The sequence below is a fragment of the Hetaerina americana genome, unplaced genomic scaffold (assembly GCF_022747635.1).
Source record: "Hetaerina americana unplaced genomic scaffold, ioHetAmer1.1.p SCAF_8, whole genome shotgun sequence".
In the NCBI taxonomy this organism is placed as follows: Eukaryota; Metazoa; Arthropoda; class Insecta; order Odonata; family Calopterygidae; genus Hetaerina; species Hetaerina americana.
In genome coordinates this window covers 6,684,346-6,704,604 of record NW_027287427.1, presented here as the reverse complement: position 1 = coordinate 6,704,604, position 20,259 = coordinate 6,684,346, and the positions used below count along the sequence as shown (strand labels likewise).

Below are 20,259 nucleotides of genomic sequence, written 5' to 3'. Positions count from 1 at the left end.
TTCCCCTGTTCCTCCTTCCCCGCATCTCCCTCCTTCCCTCCCACACCCACCTGCCCCCAAACACACCCTCTCCCTCGAAACACATTCACCGCCGCCGACAAACTCCCTCCCCCGCCTCAACTTCATCGCGCGCGCGGAAAACAGAGGCTCACACTCACTTGATCTCCGCCCATAGCTCCTCCCCGAAGTTCCTCAGCACCAGCAGCTCCAGGGCGTAGTTGACGAAGCCGTACTGCAAATGGAGAGACGGAATTATTAATGAAGGGGTTAGCGCCACTGGTTGAGGAGAAAGGAATGTTGGGTGGGGGTGGGGAGGAGGGAGAATGGGGGTTCAGGAAAGGGGGAGGCAATGGAAGATGCATCACTTTCCCTCCGCTCCTATGCAGGAGGAGGAAAAAATACATGCTCCGAGTGATCCTTTCATTTACACAGAAGATGATTTTTCTTGCAAAGAGCCTCGGGAAGATATTTTACTGACGCCGCTAAGTTTGCTCTTTTCTTCATGAGAGTAATTTACAAAAATTAAATTTGTAGTTGAGTGAAAAAATACTAGATGGAGAAGTAGTTAATTATATCATATCCGTTTTGTAAACGAAAGGTTTCAAGTGCAATGGAAGTGATGAACTCCTTATTTTTTCAGAGGCTATAACTAACTAGCTCAAAGCTCAGAAAACTAGTTCTTGGTAATAAATAGTTACAAAATCCAAATCCAATTTTTATAACTTCATATTCTGATTAATTACGGAAATATTTTGGAAAAATCTTTATTTTTTCGTCGACAGAATTAATTTAAGCAATTAAATAGTTGAATGTCGTCCAGAAGTGAATTGATTTATATAAATTATAGTAATAGTCGTATCAGTTATTGACTTCATAGCAATAATTGAAATATGTACATGATATCGTATACAGGTAGCTTGATATAGATGCAGTACGCGTGCAGAATAAAAGGGTTGTCGCCATAGAGCAATCAAGGTAATGACGTGTTTACTTAATAAACGTATATCTTACTAGAATGCCCTATTTTTATAACTTCACCGGCTATTAAAATAACTTTACCCTCGTATGACATATGGAGCGTAAAAAAGTGTCAGTAATTTCAATTTTGATTACAATATAAAATTTATCGCTGTATTTTCAGCATTACAAAAGGAATAAAAATGTAAAGTTCAAGCTTTGGTCTGATATAATTTTGGCAGACGTTATGAAAATGTATACATGACTCATTGTTGAGGACCCATAGTTTTCTCTTTGTGTTTTGTTTGTAAATTATAGAATAAATAGTTAAAATACTTAAAATATGATTTGCAATATTTTCGTTTTTTTTTACCTTCATGTTTGAGCTAAGCCATGAAATGTCAATATTGCAAGATAGTTTGGCTAGGCCAGTTTAACTTAATATAAAATTGCGCAAGTTTTTTTGGCAGTTGTACTGTCGCTTATTTCTTCTCCCCATTTAACTTTAAATGTCTTTCCTTCTAAGTAAGACTTTGCCCAATTTGTTATCCATCTAGGGAAATTTCACAACTTCATCTTTAGAATTAGGCCCCCATGCCAGACCTTGCCAAAAGCCTTAGACAGGTCAAAGAAGATTCCAATGGTTTTTTCTTTTTTATTGTAAGCATCACTTATAAAGTCTGTCACTCTATGAATCTGTTGCTCGGTTGAGTATCCCTGGCGGAATCCGAACTGTTCTTGCGGTATGACTTCCTTTAGCTCCGTATATCTCTTGATGTGCGTTGCTACAACCCTTTCGAAGAGCTTACCCAAGCTTGAGAGGAGGGATATTGGTCTCAGATTTTCCTCTTTAAGTGTTTCCCCCTCTTTTTTGGGGATACATTTGATTAAAGCCTCCTTCCAATTTTTCGGATAGTATCCAAGGGCGATTGACACGTTAAAAATTTTTACTAAATATTGGCCGGCCGCTTCCGGAAGTCTTATTATTTCATTCGTGATGTTGTCCTCTCCCGGGGATTTCTTATTTGGGAGTTTGGCTATTTCTTCAACAACATCATCTAGTGTGATTATTTGTTGCCCCTCTGGTGACCCGACGTCATTTTCGTTTTTTTGTCTAATTTCAGCTTTTTCGGCCCCCGGGTCGTTGGTCGTAAAAACCTTTTGATAAAATTTTGCCATATGTTTGGCCTTTTCCAGGGACGTCGTCAGGGTCTCTGTTATTTTTTATACTTGGGTCACTGGGTGGGGATTTCCGCAGTTTCTTTGTTAGCTTCCAGACGGAGTGATTATTTTTATTTAGTTCTGCTAGTTGCTGATTAAATTTAGCAGTCCTTGATTCCTGACTATTGACTGAGTTCAATTTTTTTATGGCCAAACAATCCTTTCTCTTCGAATATTCCTCGTTTGTATTTATATACGAGGTGATACCGACCTGCGTTCTTATCTCCTCATCGGTGTTAATCTTCGTCAGCCAGGCCATGGAATCCTTCGAAATGGTCCCTATTTGATTGAATCACACGCACCCAGTGTCATCTCGTATGCTGCGGTATATTTGTCAGCATTTATATGCTGTTTAAAAATTTTTCGCGTTTGCATTTACCTACTAAAGCTGAGGTTGCATAATGGCAACCTGAATACTGGACTTCTCTCCCACATTATTGTATTAAATGAAGAAGGAATTGGCACTTTAGGACTAGCATGCATATCTGTTAAATGCAGTGGGCGTTGAAGACTTAAGTTGTACCTAAATTAGGCAAATGTGTTTGTCATTAACAAATGCTGTTTGTATGTATGATTAATACGAGTGTACTTCGCCAGTTTGGTCATTTTGAGAGAATGGATTAGAAACGAGTAACTGAGCAGATTATGAGGTAAGATTAAAGAGTTTTTTGTAGAATCTCGTGGGTGAAAATGGCTTAAGATAACTCCCAAAGCGAGGAATATTTGAAGTCTCGGGAAAAGCTGAAGAGCAGGGGGAAACTCTTATGAATACGACACAGGCTGAAGGAGGAAGTAAAAATGGAGTGTAGAAGAAAGTAATTAAATTATGCTTCCTCAAATACGTATTAAATATGTTTTAAGTATGTCTCCTTAAATAACTCATGATGAGGGTACATAGAACCCTTACCCTAAAAAGGGAGCCGTGTAAGGTATACATATTCATCAAAGTTAATCTACCCATTAAAGACTGGCTTCGAACGGTCCCTAGCAACTTTTAAGTTGCACGCATGGCGCGAACCACTTCTTCTTTGCCCTAAATTGTTTCCTACTTCATATCTTCGTTAATTCTGCCTCACTTCATGCTGTCTAAAATTTAATTATCTTCCATCTTCCTCTCCCCCGCTCATCTAATATACTCCCTTCCCTCACTGTCTTGAACATCCACCCACCCGTCAATATTTCATTCATGAAGGGTCGTAGGTATTTATTTGTCGCTGTCTGGAGAGGGTCCCTGAGATAATGAATGATCATATGCCAATAAACACTTCAGAACGGAATAATTAAGCAGTATATGCTGGGATATAATGACGTGAACCGATGCAATGGTGCAAATTAACCCGCCTTGGGACTCCGCAAATATAAATAAGTGGACACATATCGAGTTTGAGCCTTCGTGATCAATCACCGTAGCACGTATCCCTCCGGGAGAGTACTTTCAGAGACGTAAATATTCCCCTTTTTCTAATTTAATATAATACGCGGCCTGCAAAAATAGTTACTAGTTATCGGAATGAGCTAATGCAATCCGTTTGATGGCAAAAATATGCATACCATTTTCACCTTCCCTATATTATCTTGGCAGTGTAGCTAGCGACAAATCCACAGATTTAAAAATCTACATCAAAGGAATCTCTTGACCGAATCTAATTAACTATTTTGTTAAATTCCTCTTTGTTTGCAAAGAGCAGGGACCCGAAATGTGTGAGTGCGCGTTTTATTTTGCCCTACCTAAATCACTGTGAAGCCCCAATGCTCTGCTGGACTCTTAAAATTGATTGCGACCACTTTGCAAAAATAATTTGATCAGTTCCTACTTTCGTGAGTGAAATCATTTTTTTTTGGTATGAGGAACAAAGAAAGACAGGGAGGGAATTTTTGACTTTCTGGATTTACGTTTGGAAAATGGGATCAAGAGTTTAATTACATTTAAGAGTTGTCCTTTTGAATGTCCAGTTGTGGGAGTGTGAGGTCGACAGCGTCAGTTATATCGCTACTGTTTGCTTTTTCAATTCTTATGCATATCTAATTTTCTAAGGCTCATTTTTTTTTAAGCATGAATATCATGTTGCGAAAAGTGAAGGGCGTAATTATTTCCTCGAGTCAGATGCACTTATCTCATTTAACGAAGTCTTTAAGTTAATGCGTCGTGGATAAAAGTGTTACATTAAATCAGAATATCTCCATTTAAGTTGATTTTTATAAATTATATGGTGTAAAATTATATTCAGCCCATATTTACCCGTTGGTCAGACAGCTCAATATTCATCGTTTAAATGAATATACTTTGATACTCAATATTCATATTTTTTGATGCCAATATTCTCCACAGAATTAACAAATAAATACGGGTTGTGTCCGAAAAGTATCCGACTTGCGCTTGTTATTATTATCTTTTTATTATTAAGGTGTTGTGCGCTCTACGAATTTGCTTCAAGAGGTCAAACGAACAAAAAAGAATATTAATTTGAAGTTCTGGAATGTTTGCCTGATGTCGTGAGAACAAAACGACCGCGTCTCTGGTCAAGCGGTGACTGGCTTCTTCACCACGATAACGCGCTAGCGCATTCATCGAACCATGTGCAGCAATTTTTGGCAAAACACACGATTGTACAGCTTTGCCATCCTCCGTACGGTCCCGACAATAGCTCCCCGCGACTTTTGCATGAAAATGGCGCTCAAAGGAAAGCGGTTCGATTACATCGAGACGATTCAGAGTAATGTGACGCGCGAGCTGAAGGCCATTCCAAAATATGCATTCGAGGACTGCTTTAAAATGTGGAAGCACCGCTGGGAGTGCGTGGCTCAATCAAATGGAGAAGGATGCCACGGTCTGGATGACGAAGATTAGCACCAATGCGGAGATATGAAAACAGGCCGGATAGTTTACGGACACCCATCGTATATACCACATATACAGTATATCATATAATATAGCATGCACCATAAATACAATAATCGTCAACCCGAAGGTCGGTTTGGTAGGTGATGGCAGAGTTCACCAAGGACTAAGCCCTATACGGCGTGTGAAATTCACACATCAGGGTATATGGGGCGGTTCCTTTCCCTGTGCCGGCTATGCTTTGACTACTAAGTAGTGGTCAGTTTTATGCACCCGAATAGAACGAAGCTAAAGAGTAACCTAGAGCGTTATAAATTTGTAAGAGGGAAAGAGATAAATATAGAGTTCATTGGTGCTAAGTGATACTAGCTGATGGAAATTCGTTCAGGATTCATCATAACCCTTTTAAATAAAAGAGGAGTGGTATTTTAAAGAGTAACAGAGGGAAGGTCATGGAGAGGAAATGCTTATCCAATCGCAAGGATCACTTTCGTCTGCGTTTGATGATAAATATTAATCCATATGCGAAACGGGTAGAAGCAAGAATTAATTAGATGTTTAAAATGTATTGACGGCACCATTTAAATGAGATGAAGTTTTGGGAAAGATCTCGAAACTATTATGTTGATCCCTAGATTTTGTAAAGAACTTTTAAAAAAATAACATTTACTTCTGAATAGAGTTGGTAAAAAGAACCATCTATTGTTTAAAGTTATTCAAAATTCATTCCAATCGCTAAAAGGGAGTAAATACGTAGATATGGAATCATTATGGAGTTGCTTTTGCTAATTAAAATGACGTATGCTTTATCAACGTGGTAGATTATGATTATTTCGTTTTTTACATTTGGCTTAATTTGTTTTTTATCTTGCCCTTATTTATACCTGTGACTGAGACAAAAGGTTCGCGATATTGGTATGTTCGACAGCCTTTTCCCCGAAACATTATCTTGGTGTGGAAGGGAGTAAAAGGTTTGATTGAAATACCGTATAAATGGTCCGATTTGAGGGATAATTTTTAGTTTTACAAAGTGCGCGGAATTTCATTTCTTCGTTTTGAGATACCTTGGGGTCGCAAAGGAAACTGGAAGACACTCTCGTATTTTTAAAGTGGAAATGGAATATGTACAGGTATGTCGCCTACCTGGAAACCATTTCTTTGTGAATCCTGGAAGAAAATCCTGTAGTACTTGGTATAGGTTAAACTGTGCGCACTTTGATGCTCTTTTCGTTGAAATGTAAATGAATTTGGCAACCAAAGTTGAAATGAATACATTTTTAGTAGACATTATTCATTCCTACAGAGGGATTTAATTTTGATCCACATTAAATGCATTGGATTTTACGTTGCAAAATGTTCGTTGTTTTATATCTTCGTTTTAATCATATTTAGTATTGTGATTTTTACAATCAATATTTTGCACCGTAACATTTAAGGTGTGTATACTGTGGAAGGCAGAATTTTTTCAATATTTTCACCCGTATACCCTCCTTTTTCGTCAAGACATGGGGTCAAGCAAAGTCTATCAATGTTTATCTATTAGATTATGGAAAAAATGCATCGAAGTTCTTTAATGGTCTACATTTTACTTATACATAGACGGCGTCAAGTATTTTGTCGCAATTTACATGGCTAATTTCTGAATTGTTTTTTTTGATGCAAGAAAACCTACTTTCATAAAATTTATCACTACAGCACACAGAATGATATCCAATTATATTCTCAAACCGATTAAAATAACCATGATACTTTTGTGTAGGAAAAGCAAAAATTGGCATTATTTTCAAAGCTCAAATAAAGCGAATGAAATTTCTCCCTTCCTATTTCCTTTTGGTGGCGTAAATAATCGTGATTTACAGCGGCTTTGCGTTAAAATTTTACGTTTCCGCTGTGAATAAAAGCAAATGGATAAAGTAAAATCTTCCGTAATAACCTGTTGCTATTGAATTCATTTCCGTGCAGCACTTTTCATAACATTTTCAACTTATTTCCGTCTGCCTTGGAATATTTGTTTCCTCGTAACTTCATGATATGAGTCTGATAACATAAAATATTTGGTCCACTGCTACATCATCTTGCCTCTCACCATACAAAGATTTATTTTTATACAGTACGCCTCTCATTAAATGGCGTTTTAAATAAAACCTTTTCCTTAAACTAATATTTTAATTGTTTTTATCTATCCTCAAGACATCCAATTTGGTAAAGATTACTTTTGTACTCTTCTATCTGTAGATGGTTACAGAAGTTATTCTTTCCCTGATTATCTAAGTTCTGCTGTAAATACGGTCCAGGTTGATTTAACTTAGCTATCATTTCAATGCAACAATTTCAGAGTGTAAAAATCATACGCCTTGACTGGGATTCGAACCTAGATCCCTCAATATCCGGTCGAGTGCTTTAGCCTCTTAAGCTACAGAGGCGTCCTCTTAAACTCTGAAATTTTGGGGTTTTTAAAGGAACTAGATGTTATGACGAAATGCCGTACATACAATGTCACAGGCATTCGTATTCGTGCGCGACGCGCTACAGTCAACGAGGTTGAAGCGAACTTTAAACACTTATGGTGTTTATACTTTGACAAATTCCAAAGAAACTGCGGGAGATGCCGCGCGCACGAATACGAATGCCTGTGATGTATTATGTACGGCATTTCGTCATAACATCTAGTTCCTTTAAAAGCCCCAAAATTTCAGAGTTTAAGAGGACGCCTCGGTAGCTTAAGTGGCTAAAGCACTCGACCGGATATTGAGGGATCTGGGTTCGAATCCCAGTCAAGGCGAATGATTTTTACACTCTGAAATTGTTGCATTGAAATGCACATTAGCGGATGACTCCGTTAAAAGTTACTGTTGCGGCATCTCCCGCAGTTTCTTTGGAATTAGCTATCATTTGTTTGGAAAAATATGCATCTAAGGGTATACATAATAATGTGGTATTTGTCCCGAAACTCAGGATGTGCCACTTGACACAGTTAAAGAATTCTTATTTGATCCAAATAATAGGGTTAATTGAGGGGAATACGTTGAAAGTTCATTGCTACGTGTAATTTGGTCTTGTTAGTAGAGCAATTTGAATTGCAATTTGTTTGTTTATCGTGGTCTATAGGGATTAATTATCGTAATGTGTGCTCACACGAATCACCCAAACGTCGAAAATCACCGCCGCCTTTATTAAAAAATATCGTTTGACTTCGCGTGGCTCATTCGCTGCTAACGCTAATTTAATTAACCATTTGTGTAATATTAATGAAATAATAACATTGAATGACTCACTAGCATTAAATACGTATACTTGGTAACATTTCACAAAGGCTAGTGTAAGCTCCCAATGCCGCCCAAATGCGCATCGAGGCCAAGTAGCTGGGCTCCAATTCCATGGTTTGTGATACCACTGTATGAAGGATCTCAGTTTTTCCCGGCGTATTGTATTCAGGAAGTTCTCTCGGGTTTCCCACCGGGTCAGCGTGGTGTGCACCGACGTTTCGACGGCTAACTCTGCCATCGTCTTCAGGGTGAAGTGCAGAGCAATACGTTTTTTTTTTTTTTTACGTTTTAAAGGTTTTTATTTCCGTATAGATTAGAATGACAAGGATTGACATAAAATATATATTGAAACATAATAAAACAACACGGAAACCCCGTTTTAGGATACACTCCTCTTCGGGGTGGAAAAAAATAAATAGAGTAAAGGCTACAAAGATGGTAGCGGTTGCGGAAAAAACCTTGATATATATTCTTTTCTGCGGGAGCGGTATCGGCCCGGTATTCACCCATGGGCGGAGGGAAACCCGTAAAACCTCCGCCAGACCACCGGGGAAGAGAGTTGGGAAGAACAGTAACAGAAGAAGAGATAACAGATAACAGATAACAGTAACAATGTAACGAATTCGCCAAGTATTTATACCCTGTCGTAGGGTCAGGTGTCCTCCGATTGGTCCGATGTGTTCCCAAGTGCCGAGCCGCAAGGGTCAGCATCCCCTTTGTTTCCACGGTATCCCATAAGATCTCCAGGATACTAAGGAAACATAAAGTGGAAACCATCCACATCCCACAAGGAAAATTGAAGAACTTCCTTGGCACGGCAAAAGACGAACGGGGTTTGAAGGCGCCGGGGGTATACCGGATCCCGTGTGAGTGCGGCCAGGTATACATCGGGGAGACTGGCCGCACAATTGAAAAGCGACTAACGGAGCATGAGCGATGCATCAGACTCCATTACCCTGAGAAGTCTGCAGTCGCCGAACACAGCATCACGCATGGTCATCGGATTGACTGGGGGAGCACTAAAAGACTTTGTCACACGAACGGCTACTGGGACCGAGTGGCCAAGGAAGCCGTGGAAATCCGACTGGAAGGACAGAATACCTTCAACAGGGACACTGGCTTCCAGATCAGCAGCACGTGGAGACCTGTGCTGAGAAAAATTGAAAGTACGAGACGTCACCGGGGCGGCTCGGCACTTGGGAACACATCGGACCAATCGGAGGACACCTGACCCTACGACAGGGTATAAATACTTGGCGAATTCATTGCTCTGCACTTCACCCTGAAGACGATGGCAGAGTTAGCCGTCGAAACGTCGGTGCACACCACGCTGACCCGGTGGGAAACCCGAGAGAACTTCCTGAACCACTGTATGATTTAAGAATTTAATTTATGCGAAACTTTTCCGTAATATCTACGTCATTTCTCTTTGTATTTGCAAGCAACACATTGTAATTTTTAAAATTTTTATTCATTTCATTTTTTTGATCACGTAATTTCACGGTAGAGTTTATTGCCCCATTGTAGGCTTATTTTTTATTTTCGCCTTTGTAACTGGAATGGGCAATATGTACTGGGAACGAAATGGAAAGAGGACTAGAATGTCCAGCGAAACATACGCAGATCTTTGTCAGCAGTTTAAATATTTGATTTCTAATTTAGAATGTTAATGGGTTTATGCATATTTCATTAAGTCGTCATCATTCCTTGTTATTATGGCTGCGATTGTTTGGATAGGAACTTACTTATGTAACTAATTTCATCGTATTGATTAAAAGTAACTGGTGCTCTCGAGATTAATTACATCCTCGAGGGCAACAGCAAGTTGACTTGATTCAATTACTGCCACTCGAATCAAATTTCATCGCTAGGTGTTCTTGCAGGGGTCGCCTTATCATCGCTGTAGTCAGGAAGACATCGTCCATCGAGGCCATTTTAAGGGCCTCCCTTGGTTTTTGGTTTTGTGTTCCCTGAAATAAAGGAGGTTTTTAGGGGCTTGCTTCGGTCCTAATCACATATGGGCATGCCAGGGGCAAGGTTGCCTTATTCCATTATATCTCGTGTTTGCGTAAGGGGACGAGTGGGGGAGCGAGGTTATAATGTGGTTTTCTTCTCTTGTGCTCTTGGCTTCCGTAGGGACAAGAAAACTGAGAGAAGGTGTAGCAGTGTGGATGGAAGACCTTATCACCGCAAGATAATACGGGGGTCTCCTCTGCTCCTGTCTAAACTTCTTAAGTTGCCCTTGTAGACACTTGGTTCATTGTCACCATATTATTTTCGGGGTAAGCTTGGAAGGCGAATGGGGCGACATTCAACTTTGGCGCATTCAAATATGGAAAATTTTCGGAAAGCTTGCATTTAGTGGCAATCAGAATATAAATTCATAAAGTTACACTTATATTGTTGATGAATGAAGCAATTTAAGTTAGCCATTGAAAATAAGCGTACGATAATTAGGTATATTAATTTGCATTTCTTAAGCATTCGATGTCCACGAAATACTAAAATCCTTTTTAGTGCTTCGCTGCTAATGCTTACTCAAGGAAAGAGAAATGATTCATGGATATTAAATTTTTGTAATTCACGCTATATCTAGAGGTTGTTACTTCGTTCCGTTATTATCCAAGAATACACGTTTCACGTAAATTTGCGGAGTAAAATTGGAAAAAGAAACCAGCGGAAATTTTATGAATAAATGATGGTCTAATGAGGTTGGTAGTCAAGTTAGTTGACAGTAAGGTCAATAGATGGCTGCTACCATTGAATCCACTGCGTGTTCCATGCGAGGAAGTTACATAACTGGAAATAACAACATTAAGGAATTCTGAGCGATACTGAATTATTTCGATATTAAGTATAAAATGAGATTATAATGGGCAATTTGGCGATATTGTGGATATAATTGGAGAAATTTTCGAAATAAATATATCAGGAGAGAAATTAATACAGGGTTCGTCCGGAAAATAAGTGTACTGATTTTTCCCCGCCGTTCCAGGCGCGCCCAGCACCGCTCTGATGGGCTGCGATTGGAGGGGGGTATGTTGGCAAGCGACGCTGAAAAAGGCAGTCGGCTCTGAGCTGTGGTGTAGTGAGGAGCTCTGTTAACGCGAACCTCCACGCTCGACCCACGTCAAGGAACTCGATGCCGAAGTTTTTGGAGCAGCGTTATTCCATCAAATTTGCGGTAAAGCTTGGGAAATCGTCTACCGAAACTGTCGGTATGATTTAACCAGGCTTACGGGGAGTCAGCCATGTCCAGAAACATGATCTTTCGGTGGCACAAGATGTTCGTGGAGGGCAGAGAAGAGGTCGACGACGAACCACGGCCTGGACGCCCATCAACGACACTCACCGACGGAAATGTGCGAAAAGTTCGCGATGTACTGAACTCTGATCGTCGTCTTAGTGTTCGGATGATAGCAGAGCAGTGTAATGTGCCAAAAACAATAGTGAACGAGATTATTAGGGAGCAATTACAGATGCGAAAAATTTGTGCAAAGTTGGTGCCGAAAGTGCTCAGTGATGATCAAAGACTCAATCGTTTGGAAATCGCGACACAACCTGCGGATCACTGCAAAAATGATCCACATTTTTTAGAGGACGTTGTTTCGGCTGACGAGACGTGGATCTTTGAGTACGACCCGGAGTCGAAGAGACAAAGTGCGGAGTGGCACACCCCATCATCACCCCATCAAAAGAAAGCTCGCATGAGCAAATCTCGGATCAAGGCGATGCTCATTGTCTTTTTTGACAAAAGGGGAGTCGTCCACTACGAATTAGTACCTGAACGACAAACTGTAAATGCTGCATTTTACATCCAAGTGCTCGACAGGCTTCGAAAACGAGTCGCCCGCGTCCGGCCAGCGATCAAAAACATCTGGCGGCTGCAACACGACAATGCGCCGTCTCACACCGCGCTTGTCGTGTCGGACTTCTTGGCAAAGCACGGCGTGGCAACGCTGCCGCACCCGCCCTGCAGCCCGGACTTGGCACCACCGGACTTCTTTCTGTTCCCGAAGATAAAGAGGAGTTTGAAAGGAACGCGATACGGGACTTTGGACGCCGTCAAAGAGGCCGTGACGACGTGTCTTCGAGAGGTTCCCGATGATGCCTTCGCGGGAGCGTTCCAGGAATTGGAACGCCGCTGGAACAAGTGTATCGATTCACAAGGGTCCTATTTTGAGGAATATTAGCTTAAGATATGTAAAAGTGTAATACATTTTTTTTCTTGAGCTCAGTACACTTATTTTCCGGACGAACCCTGTACATCATTAATAATAAGTTGGAAAATAAACGTATCGAGTAAATAACATGATGCATGGAGACATGTAGTTTATTTTTTATATGATCGGGGATGGAGATGTCGCGGTGGCTATCGTGCTGGCTTCCCACCCAGGGAGTCCGGGTTCGAATCACGGCAGCGTTAAATACTTTTCAGTGGTATCCCGATCCATACTTGAGGTACTTTCTGGAGAGCACTTTGTGTGAGTACGACGTTCGCCGGATGGGACGTTAAAAGTAGGCTAATGCCGACGCCGGGTTTCTCTCCACTCTTCATCATTTCCTGCCTATCCGTAATGACGCAAATGACCTTAGCTGCCGTTCACTTCCCCTAAATACTACTACTTTATTCTAATCGAATTATCAACTCAAATCCTGGTTCGTAAATTGTCATTTAAGAATTAGGATAAGAGTGAACATTACGCCAATGGTGTGAGGGCATTGAGAGGGCTGAGAAAAATAAACTGGATAGAAAGGAAGCCAAACAAAGAGGTGTCAGCTAGGGTGGGAGAGGTGAAGGAGTTGGTGGAAGAAAATCCGCAGGGGAGAGGGAAACCTTGTGGGAGGAGGCATTGAAAGGTGGGGCATGGCGCTGCAGGCATTGATAGAAGGGAGTACGTGCAATAGGCTAATGGGGAAGAGGGAAGTAAGTTACGGGCGACGTGCTGAACGGCATGGTGGTGGAAGGGTGGAAAATGAGGGGCTCTAGAAGGGTATTATGTTGGTCGAAGAGAGTGCGTAGGTGCAGCTCTTGGTGAATTTGCATTTGAGGAGGCCTCCAAGGTAAGTGCGTAATAGTTTCCGCGCAGTCCTCTACTTAAACGGAAAATTATTGGTGCCAATACTAAATGAAGTCGCTGCATGTTATCCTTAAGTGAGGAATGTACGTGTGCTTAATTCAATAATTAGCTTCAATGGAAGTGAATTGAATGAGTAGACTCAATTAAATACCTAGGCGTTACCCTCACTCACGATCTCTCCTGGGTGAACCACATACGGGGAATATGTGGACTAGCTAACAAAAAAATAGGATTTATCAGAAGAGTACTTGGTTAATTTGATAAAAAGGTCAAAGAAAAATATTATCTGTCGTTGGTTAGGCCTCTTTTAGAATATGCTGCAAGTAAATGGGATCCTCACGAAGTTGATCAATTCCCGAATTGGTTCGCGTGCAGTGCAAAGGAGCTAGATTTGTAAAACGTTTTTTATGATAAACTTAGTGGCCTATCCATAATATTAGAGCAACAAGGCTGGGAATCACGTAATGGAGCGAAGGTTAAATTGCAGATTGAAGCTCTTGCATAAATTGGAGGGAGGTCCCTTTAGCAGTGATCTTGGAAATGTGTTATTACCCCATCGTCCTACGGTAGGAGAGGTCATGCTAATAAAATTAGAGAGATTAAATGTAGAACAGATAGATTTAAGTTGTAGTTTTTTCCACTACCGATAGGGGATCGTAATAACATTGTCCGACCGCGGTAGGGTCATGTTCTGGTAACATTATTCTTGTATGTATTCACCCCCTGCCTCATAACCTGGTGGTGGCTTTAAGGGTATATATAAATAAAAATTAACAAGTAAGTTTCATTGGGGAGAGACAATGGAAAAGGAAAACCGACCTTAGTGGCGGCGGGGTATCGTCATCAGCTACCAACCCAGAGGTACGATCCCCGCCTAGGTGGATTTTTATTCATCTAGCTTGGAGTGTAAGTAATTGTTTCTATGTTTATATTATCATTAAAATTCCGATGTAAAGACCAAAATTCTGTTTATGCGATTATTGTGAAATAAATAAAGCGTGAAACAATGCAGCAAAATTAATGATGAATTAGAGAGAAATTAAAAAAATGAAATAAAAATATAGAGTGAAGGGAAATGTATGGCAGTGGTGAAAATATGCAAATACATAGGTGCGGGTCATATTGTTTGCAAATATTCTTCAGATAAATTGTAAATATTATTCAAAATTTTAAATATGAATATAGATTGTCATAATTTGGGACTGTAAATTTAAAAGCTAAACACAGGCTTTTAGGAGAGAAATTTTAAGGAAATCGAAGCTCTCAATGCATACACACAATAATAAATGTATCATCATAAGTGAACGCAGCTATTGTAGGTGAAATATTTATATAATGTTTTATAGTGCGCGGGTCGGCTGAGAACTAATGCTTACATGCTTGTAGACTACAGACGAAATGACCTTCACAAGCACTCCCGGTGGCATTTGGAAGTAACAGATTTCAGAAGGATATGTGGATTCAGGAGGAAGTTATTTTGAGGATGTCGATATAAAATTAAAATTCTATTTGAATGCAAATATTTTTAAAAATCAGTCTCATTACTTCATTTTCAGACCTCGTATATCATCATTGCCTTGCATTGCATATTATTATATATGTACTCGTTCTTAAACTTTAGATCGATATACTCAGAACTGGATTAAATTCGAATATTACTAGTTTAACTTCACACTTCCAGTCCATCTATACTTTCATGTTAAAATATAACTTAATTCAGACCTGGATGCGAGCCGGAGCAATATTTTCCGAAAAAATTTCCAGGTTTTAATTTCTCTGAGCATTTCAAATCGAAACGCCACTTTCTTATAGCAACTTCATGATTAATATCTTTCCATAATGGAAGCATCGAGTGCTGAGTGATATTATGGGAACTGTTAAAAGGTTTGTCAGGCCATTCTCAAAATTGATGTTTCAAGCTAAGGAATATAGTCTTGGAGGTTCCTTCGTTTTTTGCCCAATTCTTGGCAGTTATATCCATCCTCAGTGAGCCGCCGCACATCGAGGGACCGATGTTGCCCCGGAGCTACGATCAAAAAGGAAAGTGAATGTATCAATCTATTTGATTGATGAGGATGTATATCTAAATGCAGAAATGGAATTCATTTTCCCTGCAGTGTCTTTAAACAGGAGTGCCTATTCTTTTCACATCAATCTCCCTCTCGGGTTGCGTTTTTTCTTTTCAATTTTCCAGTGCATATAAGTTTTGGATGTTGAGGTCTAAAATTTAAAAGTTATGCCTAAAGACATAAAATCTTCTATTCCTGCTGACAACCTATATATTACGCCTTAGAATTGACTTGTACATTTGCGCTAGTTTTAATGGTTGTTGCCGTGAATAGAGTCACCAAATGATGAAATATTTTTTAAGAAAATTATCACGCGAATGCCGATCTTGACCGCCGGTCCTTACGAGAAAATATATTTTAGCTCAATGGAGAACTTAACTGCGTGCACACATCGTCTCAGTCTTAATTTTTAGCTAAATGCTAGCCCTTAAAGATAAAATAACCTCGTAGCTAATCTAATCTTTTCATTTATGCTTACCGTTCTTATAAAACTAAAGGTTACATCATAATATGTATAAAAACATGCAAGGAAATTACAATCAGGCATTGAAGTTATCCGCACATGATGTCATCTGGGTAACTCATCATATTTCTAAGAACTCGTCATTATACGTAATAGCCTATTCAACTATAAAGGATTAATGGCTTTCAAAAAATGGAATGGTAAGCAACATTACTTTTACATGTAACTTTCTATTTGCCCATGTGACCATCGCTCCTAGACATTTTACTGCGACTATAATTATATTCATCCCTATAATGACTGTATATTATCATCTAATTGCATCATGGTACGATTATACGCAATCCGTACGATAAATACGCTATCTAATGCAATCTGACGCCCATTACGCTGATCTTAGCCCCGCCCACTAGCGGCGCTAATTGCTTGAGACCCAATGACACGTCTGTGCTTGGCGGATCGTCGAGCTGTGCGCATGATGCCAGTTATGTTAGTTTCTGTAATCCTTGTTTTTACTGGTTGTCGAAAATGGAAAATGACAAAATCACGGAGCAACGAATCAACATCAAGTTTTTGGTGAATTGTGGGAAAAGCTATCAAGAAATTACTTAAATTTTGAAAGCTATTTACGGTGATAATGCTCTGAAGAAAATATTCGTTTTCAAGTGGATATAGTTTTTTAAAGATGGCCAACAGCACTGATGGAATTAAAGATGCACAAGGATGACGCAAGACCGGGACGACCTTCAACCATCTGCAAAATTGATCGTGTGCGGTCCCTTGTCCTTACCGTAAATACTAAGTTTTACCTTGTAGTACTCAAGCATTTGAGGGATTGCGTTCGTCGCGTGCGACCAAATGTGACTCAAGGCGATGGATGGAACCCTCACCATGGCAATGCAACCTGCGAATTCAGCATTGATTTTGCGCCAGTTTCTGGCATAAAATTCAATCACCATCTTTGATCATCTTCCTCATTCGCCAGATCTCGCCCCCAGCGACTTTTTCCTATTCCCAAAATGCAAAAATGTGAGGACGGGACATCACTGGGAAGATGTGGACACAATAAAGCAAGAAACTAAGAGACAACTAAACGGCATTGCTGCCGAGGATTTCTAAGGGTGCTTAAAAAAGTGGAAAATAAGATGGAATAAGTGCATAGCAACGAATGGAGAGTACTTAGAAGGGGCCAAAATCGATGTAGACTAAATTTTGCAAAATAAAGTTTTTAATGGCCCTAATTAGTGTATTGATTGGACAGACCTCGTAACTGGATGCAATTAGAATGTGACCTCCCGTTTACTTTTTCGCATACTATTACGATAGGAGCACTGTGAAATTACATCTCGCCAGCAGTCGGAAACGGCATTAGCATGGTCAGCCAAATCTGCAAAAAGGCCCCCCGGTTTGAATTCAGATGAGTGTAACGGATAATTACAGATACCTAGTCGATTATTATCGTAGCATTTGGGAAAGTGATTGGGGAATAAATTAACATGTCCCACATTTGAAAATACTCGTAAAGGAATGAATCGAGAATAACTTCAGGCTACCTTGAACTATTTAAAGCGATCGATATGATAATCGATGGGAAGAAAAGTTAAACCTGGTATGCGGGAGAGGGGAACGAGATGAGTGTTATGGCGCCGGAAGGGGATAAATATTTCCCCCCCCCCGGAAGCAGCGTCCTGAATGGAGTTAGAAGGGAGCTCCGGTGAAAATCCCTCAAGCACAGGAGGCGTTTAATACGAAGAGCTGAAAATACCATGCTCAAAGAAAATACGTCTAAAAATAAAGAGGAATAGAGTGTAAATTTAGATCAACTAATCAGAAGAAAAAGTAATCGGGGAAATATAAGTACACGGTATTATAAGAGAAAAACATAGTGTTTATTGGAGAAAAGAGATAGGAGGATATTTTCGGCCCATCTAATTACCCAATTGATACATTAGGTAAACGGGTTGAGACAAGGGCTCAACCTAGACTAAGGGGCCAAAGGACAAATACAAGGTTTGCATAAAAAGTATCGGTCGGACGTGAAATGATTCGAAAAATGCTATTTCCTACCCCTTTCTAAAAGAATTACCACTCACAATTTAGATAAATGGTGACTTACCTACTTTCCATACACTTTGTTTTCGTATGATACAATTGTTGAAAATCATAAATGTTATGAACTACCTCAACTTTCCATACGTCTGTCGCCTTTGTTGACTTCATTCATTATTTCATTCATGCGCCTCTGTTCCTAATACTAGCTACACTGTGTACTCGTCTTGCAAATTCCGTTTACTAATTCGACTCCTCCATTCTCATAATAGAGTACAAGGATTGTATAAAAAGTATCGGTTACCAATTTTTCCCCACGTGTTCATGAAGTGCTGAATTCAGGCTGTCGGTTAAGTTAGCGGATGATTGCAGATCGTTTTGGCATCGATAAGATGACAGTGCACACACCATTATCACTGAAAATTTGGCTATGCAAAAGATCTGTGCTAACTCGTCCAGAAGGTCTTGACTTACAACCAAGCAGAGTTGAGTTTGTCTCTTTGCGAAGACCTCCGACGGTTTCGCGACGATTCCCCAACTCTCTTACAGTTCCAACTTGGCACCAGCAGACTATTATTTCCTATTACCGATAGTGAAATCCCCTCTCAAAGGACACCACCGTGGGGCCCTAAGGGCCGTCAAAGAAGCTTGCACGCGTACCCTTAAGGACCTTCCGCCTACCAAGGAGCCTTCGAGTCGTGGAAAAGCCGCTGGAAAAAGTGTGTCCACGCTCAAGGGATTTACTTTGAAGAATTAGGAGGCACTATCATTTTTTCCGGAACTCTTCTCGATACATTTTATACTAACCATAAACGTAGGCCAGGTGAAGTGCGATGAAACGTGGAATAGCTATAAGAAGGGAAAAATCAACTTCGGATGCAGTACAATGGAGGGATAATGTTAACAGAACTTGGGTTTACTTAAATAATTGATTGCTTTATAAAAGTTGCATAAAAAGCTTGTTTGGCACTTTGCCCATCCAACAGGACAATTGTAAACAATCTCCAATTTTGACGCGGTGGTAGGTTTTAGCCGTGAGGAGTGGTCAATTTATACGCTGGCTGTTGCAGTTGATACTCTGAAGGGAAACAGAAACCTATCTTTTTTTTAGAATAAAGTTATACTCAACGTTTGAGAGATTAACAGAGAATCCTTGGAGAATGTGTTGAAGAAAATCTAAAATATAGAAAAAGAAAACAATATTTCTTGAATTTTCAATGGCGTAACACAATTTGACCATCACCCACCCTTACCATTCAATTGTTTTAGTTTGATTTTAATACGAGGGTCACATTGCATACATGTGCCAAACTGAAATAATTCAATCGCTTAAATAAAGTGAGGCCACCTTAACGGAATTCACGAGGCTAGTTTTCATGTTAAACGCGCATGCGAGCTTATAATGGCAGTTTAAATTGCCTTCCCATGCACTTGTCCAAGTGTTAGTATGACGCCCAGTAGGTAAGATGTCACAATTGTGTCCCGTTACACCGGTGAATGTGTGACTAAGGTTTAACGCGATTATCTTTGGTATCTACATTTGCCTCCTCGCTCCTGAGTGCAATCAATGGGGACGACATGCACTCCCGGGAGAATCCGATTTCGGACCATTCCGAATTTCGGGTCCTTTGTGTACAGACGTAAACGAATGAGACTCGAGGGGAGAATCCATCGTCGGGGAATTGCTGAGGAAGTTCCCTCCTTGAAAGGATATCCAAACATTTCATCGGGTTCGGCCGTACTCCCATGAACACCTTCAGGGTTTCCAAAGTAATCATTCTTCATCGCGTCCAAATTACTCGAAACATTTTCCTCGGGCAAGGAGAAGGTGAAGAGATGTAAGGAAGACTCCAAAAATGTCCCGATCTTACCTTGAAACGAAGTGTGTTCAGAAAATAACGGGAATTTTCAAATTTCGTGGGTTTGGAGTGTCCTATGGTCAAAATTTAGTTTAATGTGTTGGTATACACGCCCTTAAAGTATGAATAAATTTTCAGCTGTATTCCTTATTTACTTTGTCTGTGGCTAAGGTTAGGCGTGTTTCCATGCGCAAGGTGATTTTCGTTTGTCAAAACATTTGGATGAAAGAATTCATATTAAATGATGCGTAAAAATTTAAATAAAGTGTAACAAAGTTTGTGAAATGTTAAAAAACGCCAAAATAGTGAGTCTGCTCAGAGTAAAGCAAGAGTTTACGAGTGGTATTAGAAGCATTTCCAAGATGGCCGTGAGGATGTTGAAGATGACGAACGCCCCAGCACATCAACGACCGATGAAAACGTGGAAAAAGTGAAAGAAATGGTTATGAATGACC

The 20,259-nt window shown here is 40.0% G+C and overlaps 1 protein-coding gene across 1 annotated transcript in view; it reads right to left on the bottom strand.

The window, feature by feature from the left end:
* Gycbeta100B (guanylate cyclase soluble subunit beta-1-like) overlaps positions 1–20,259 on the bottom strand; it is a 148,385-nt gene that overhangs the window by 100,504 nt on the left and 27,622 nt on the right. The window contains exon 2 of the mRNA XM_071596501.1: positions 159–232. Within this exon, the coding sequence (XP_071452602.1) occupies positions 159–232 (74 nt within the window). The remainder of the gene's footprint in view (positions 1–158; positions 233–20,259) is intronic.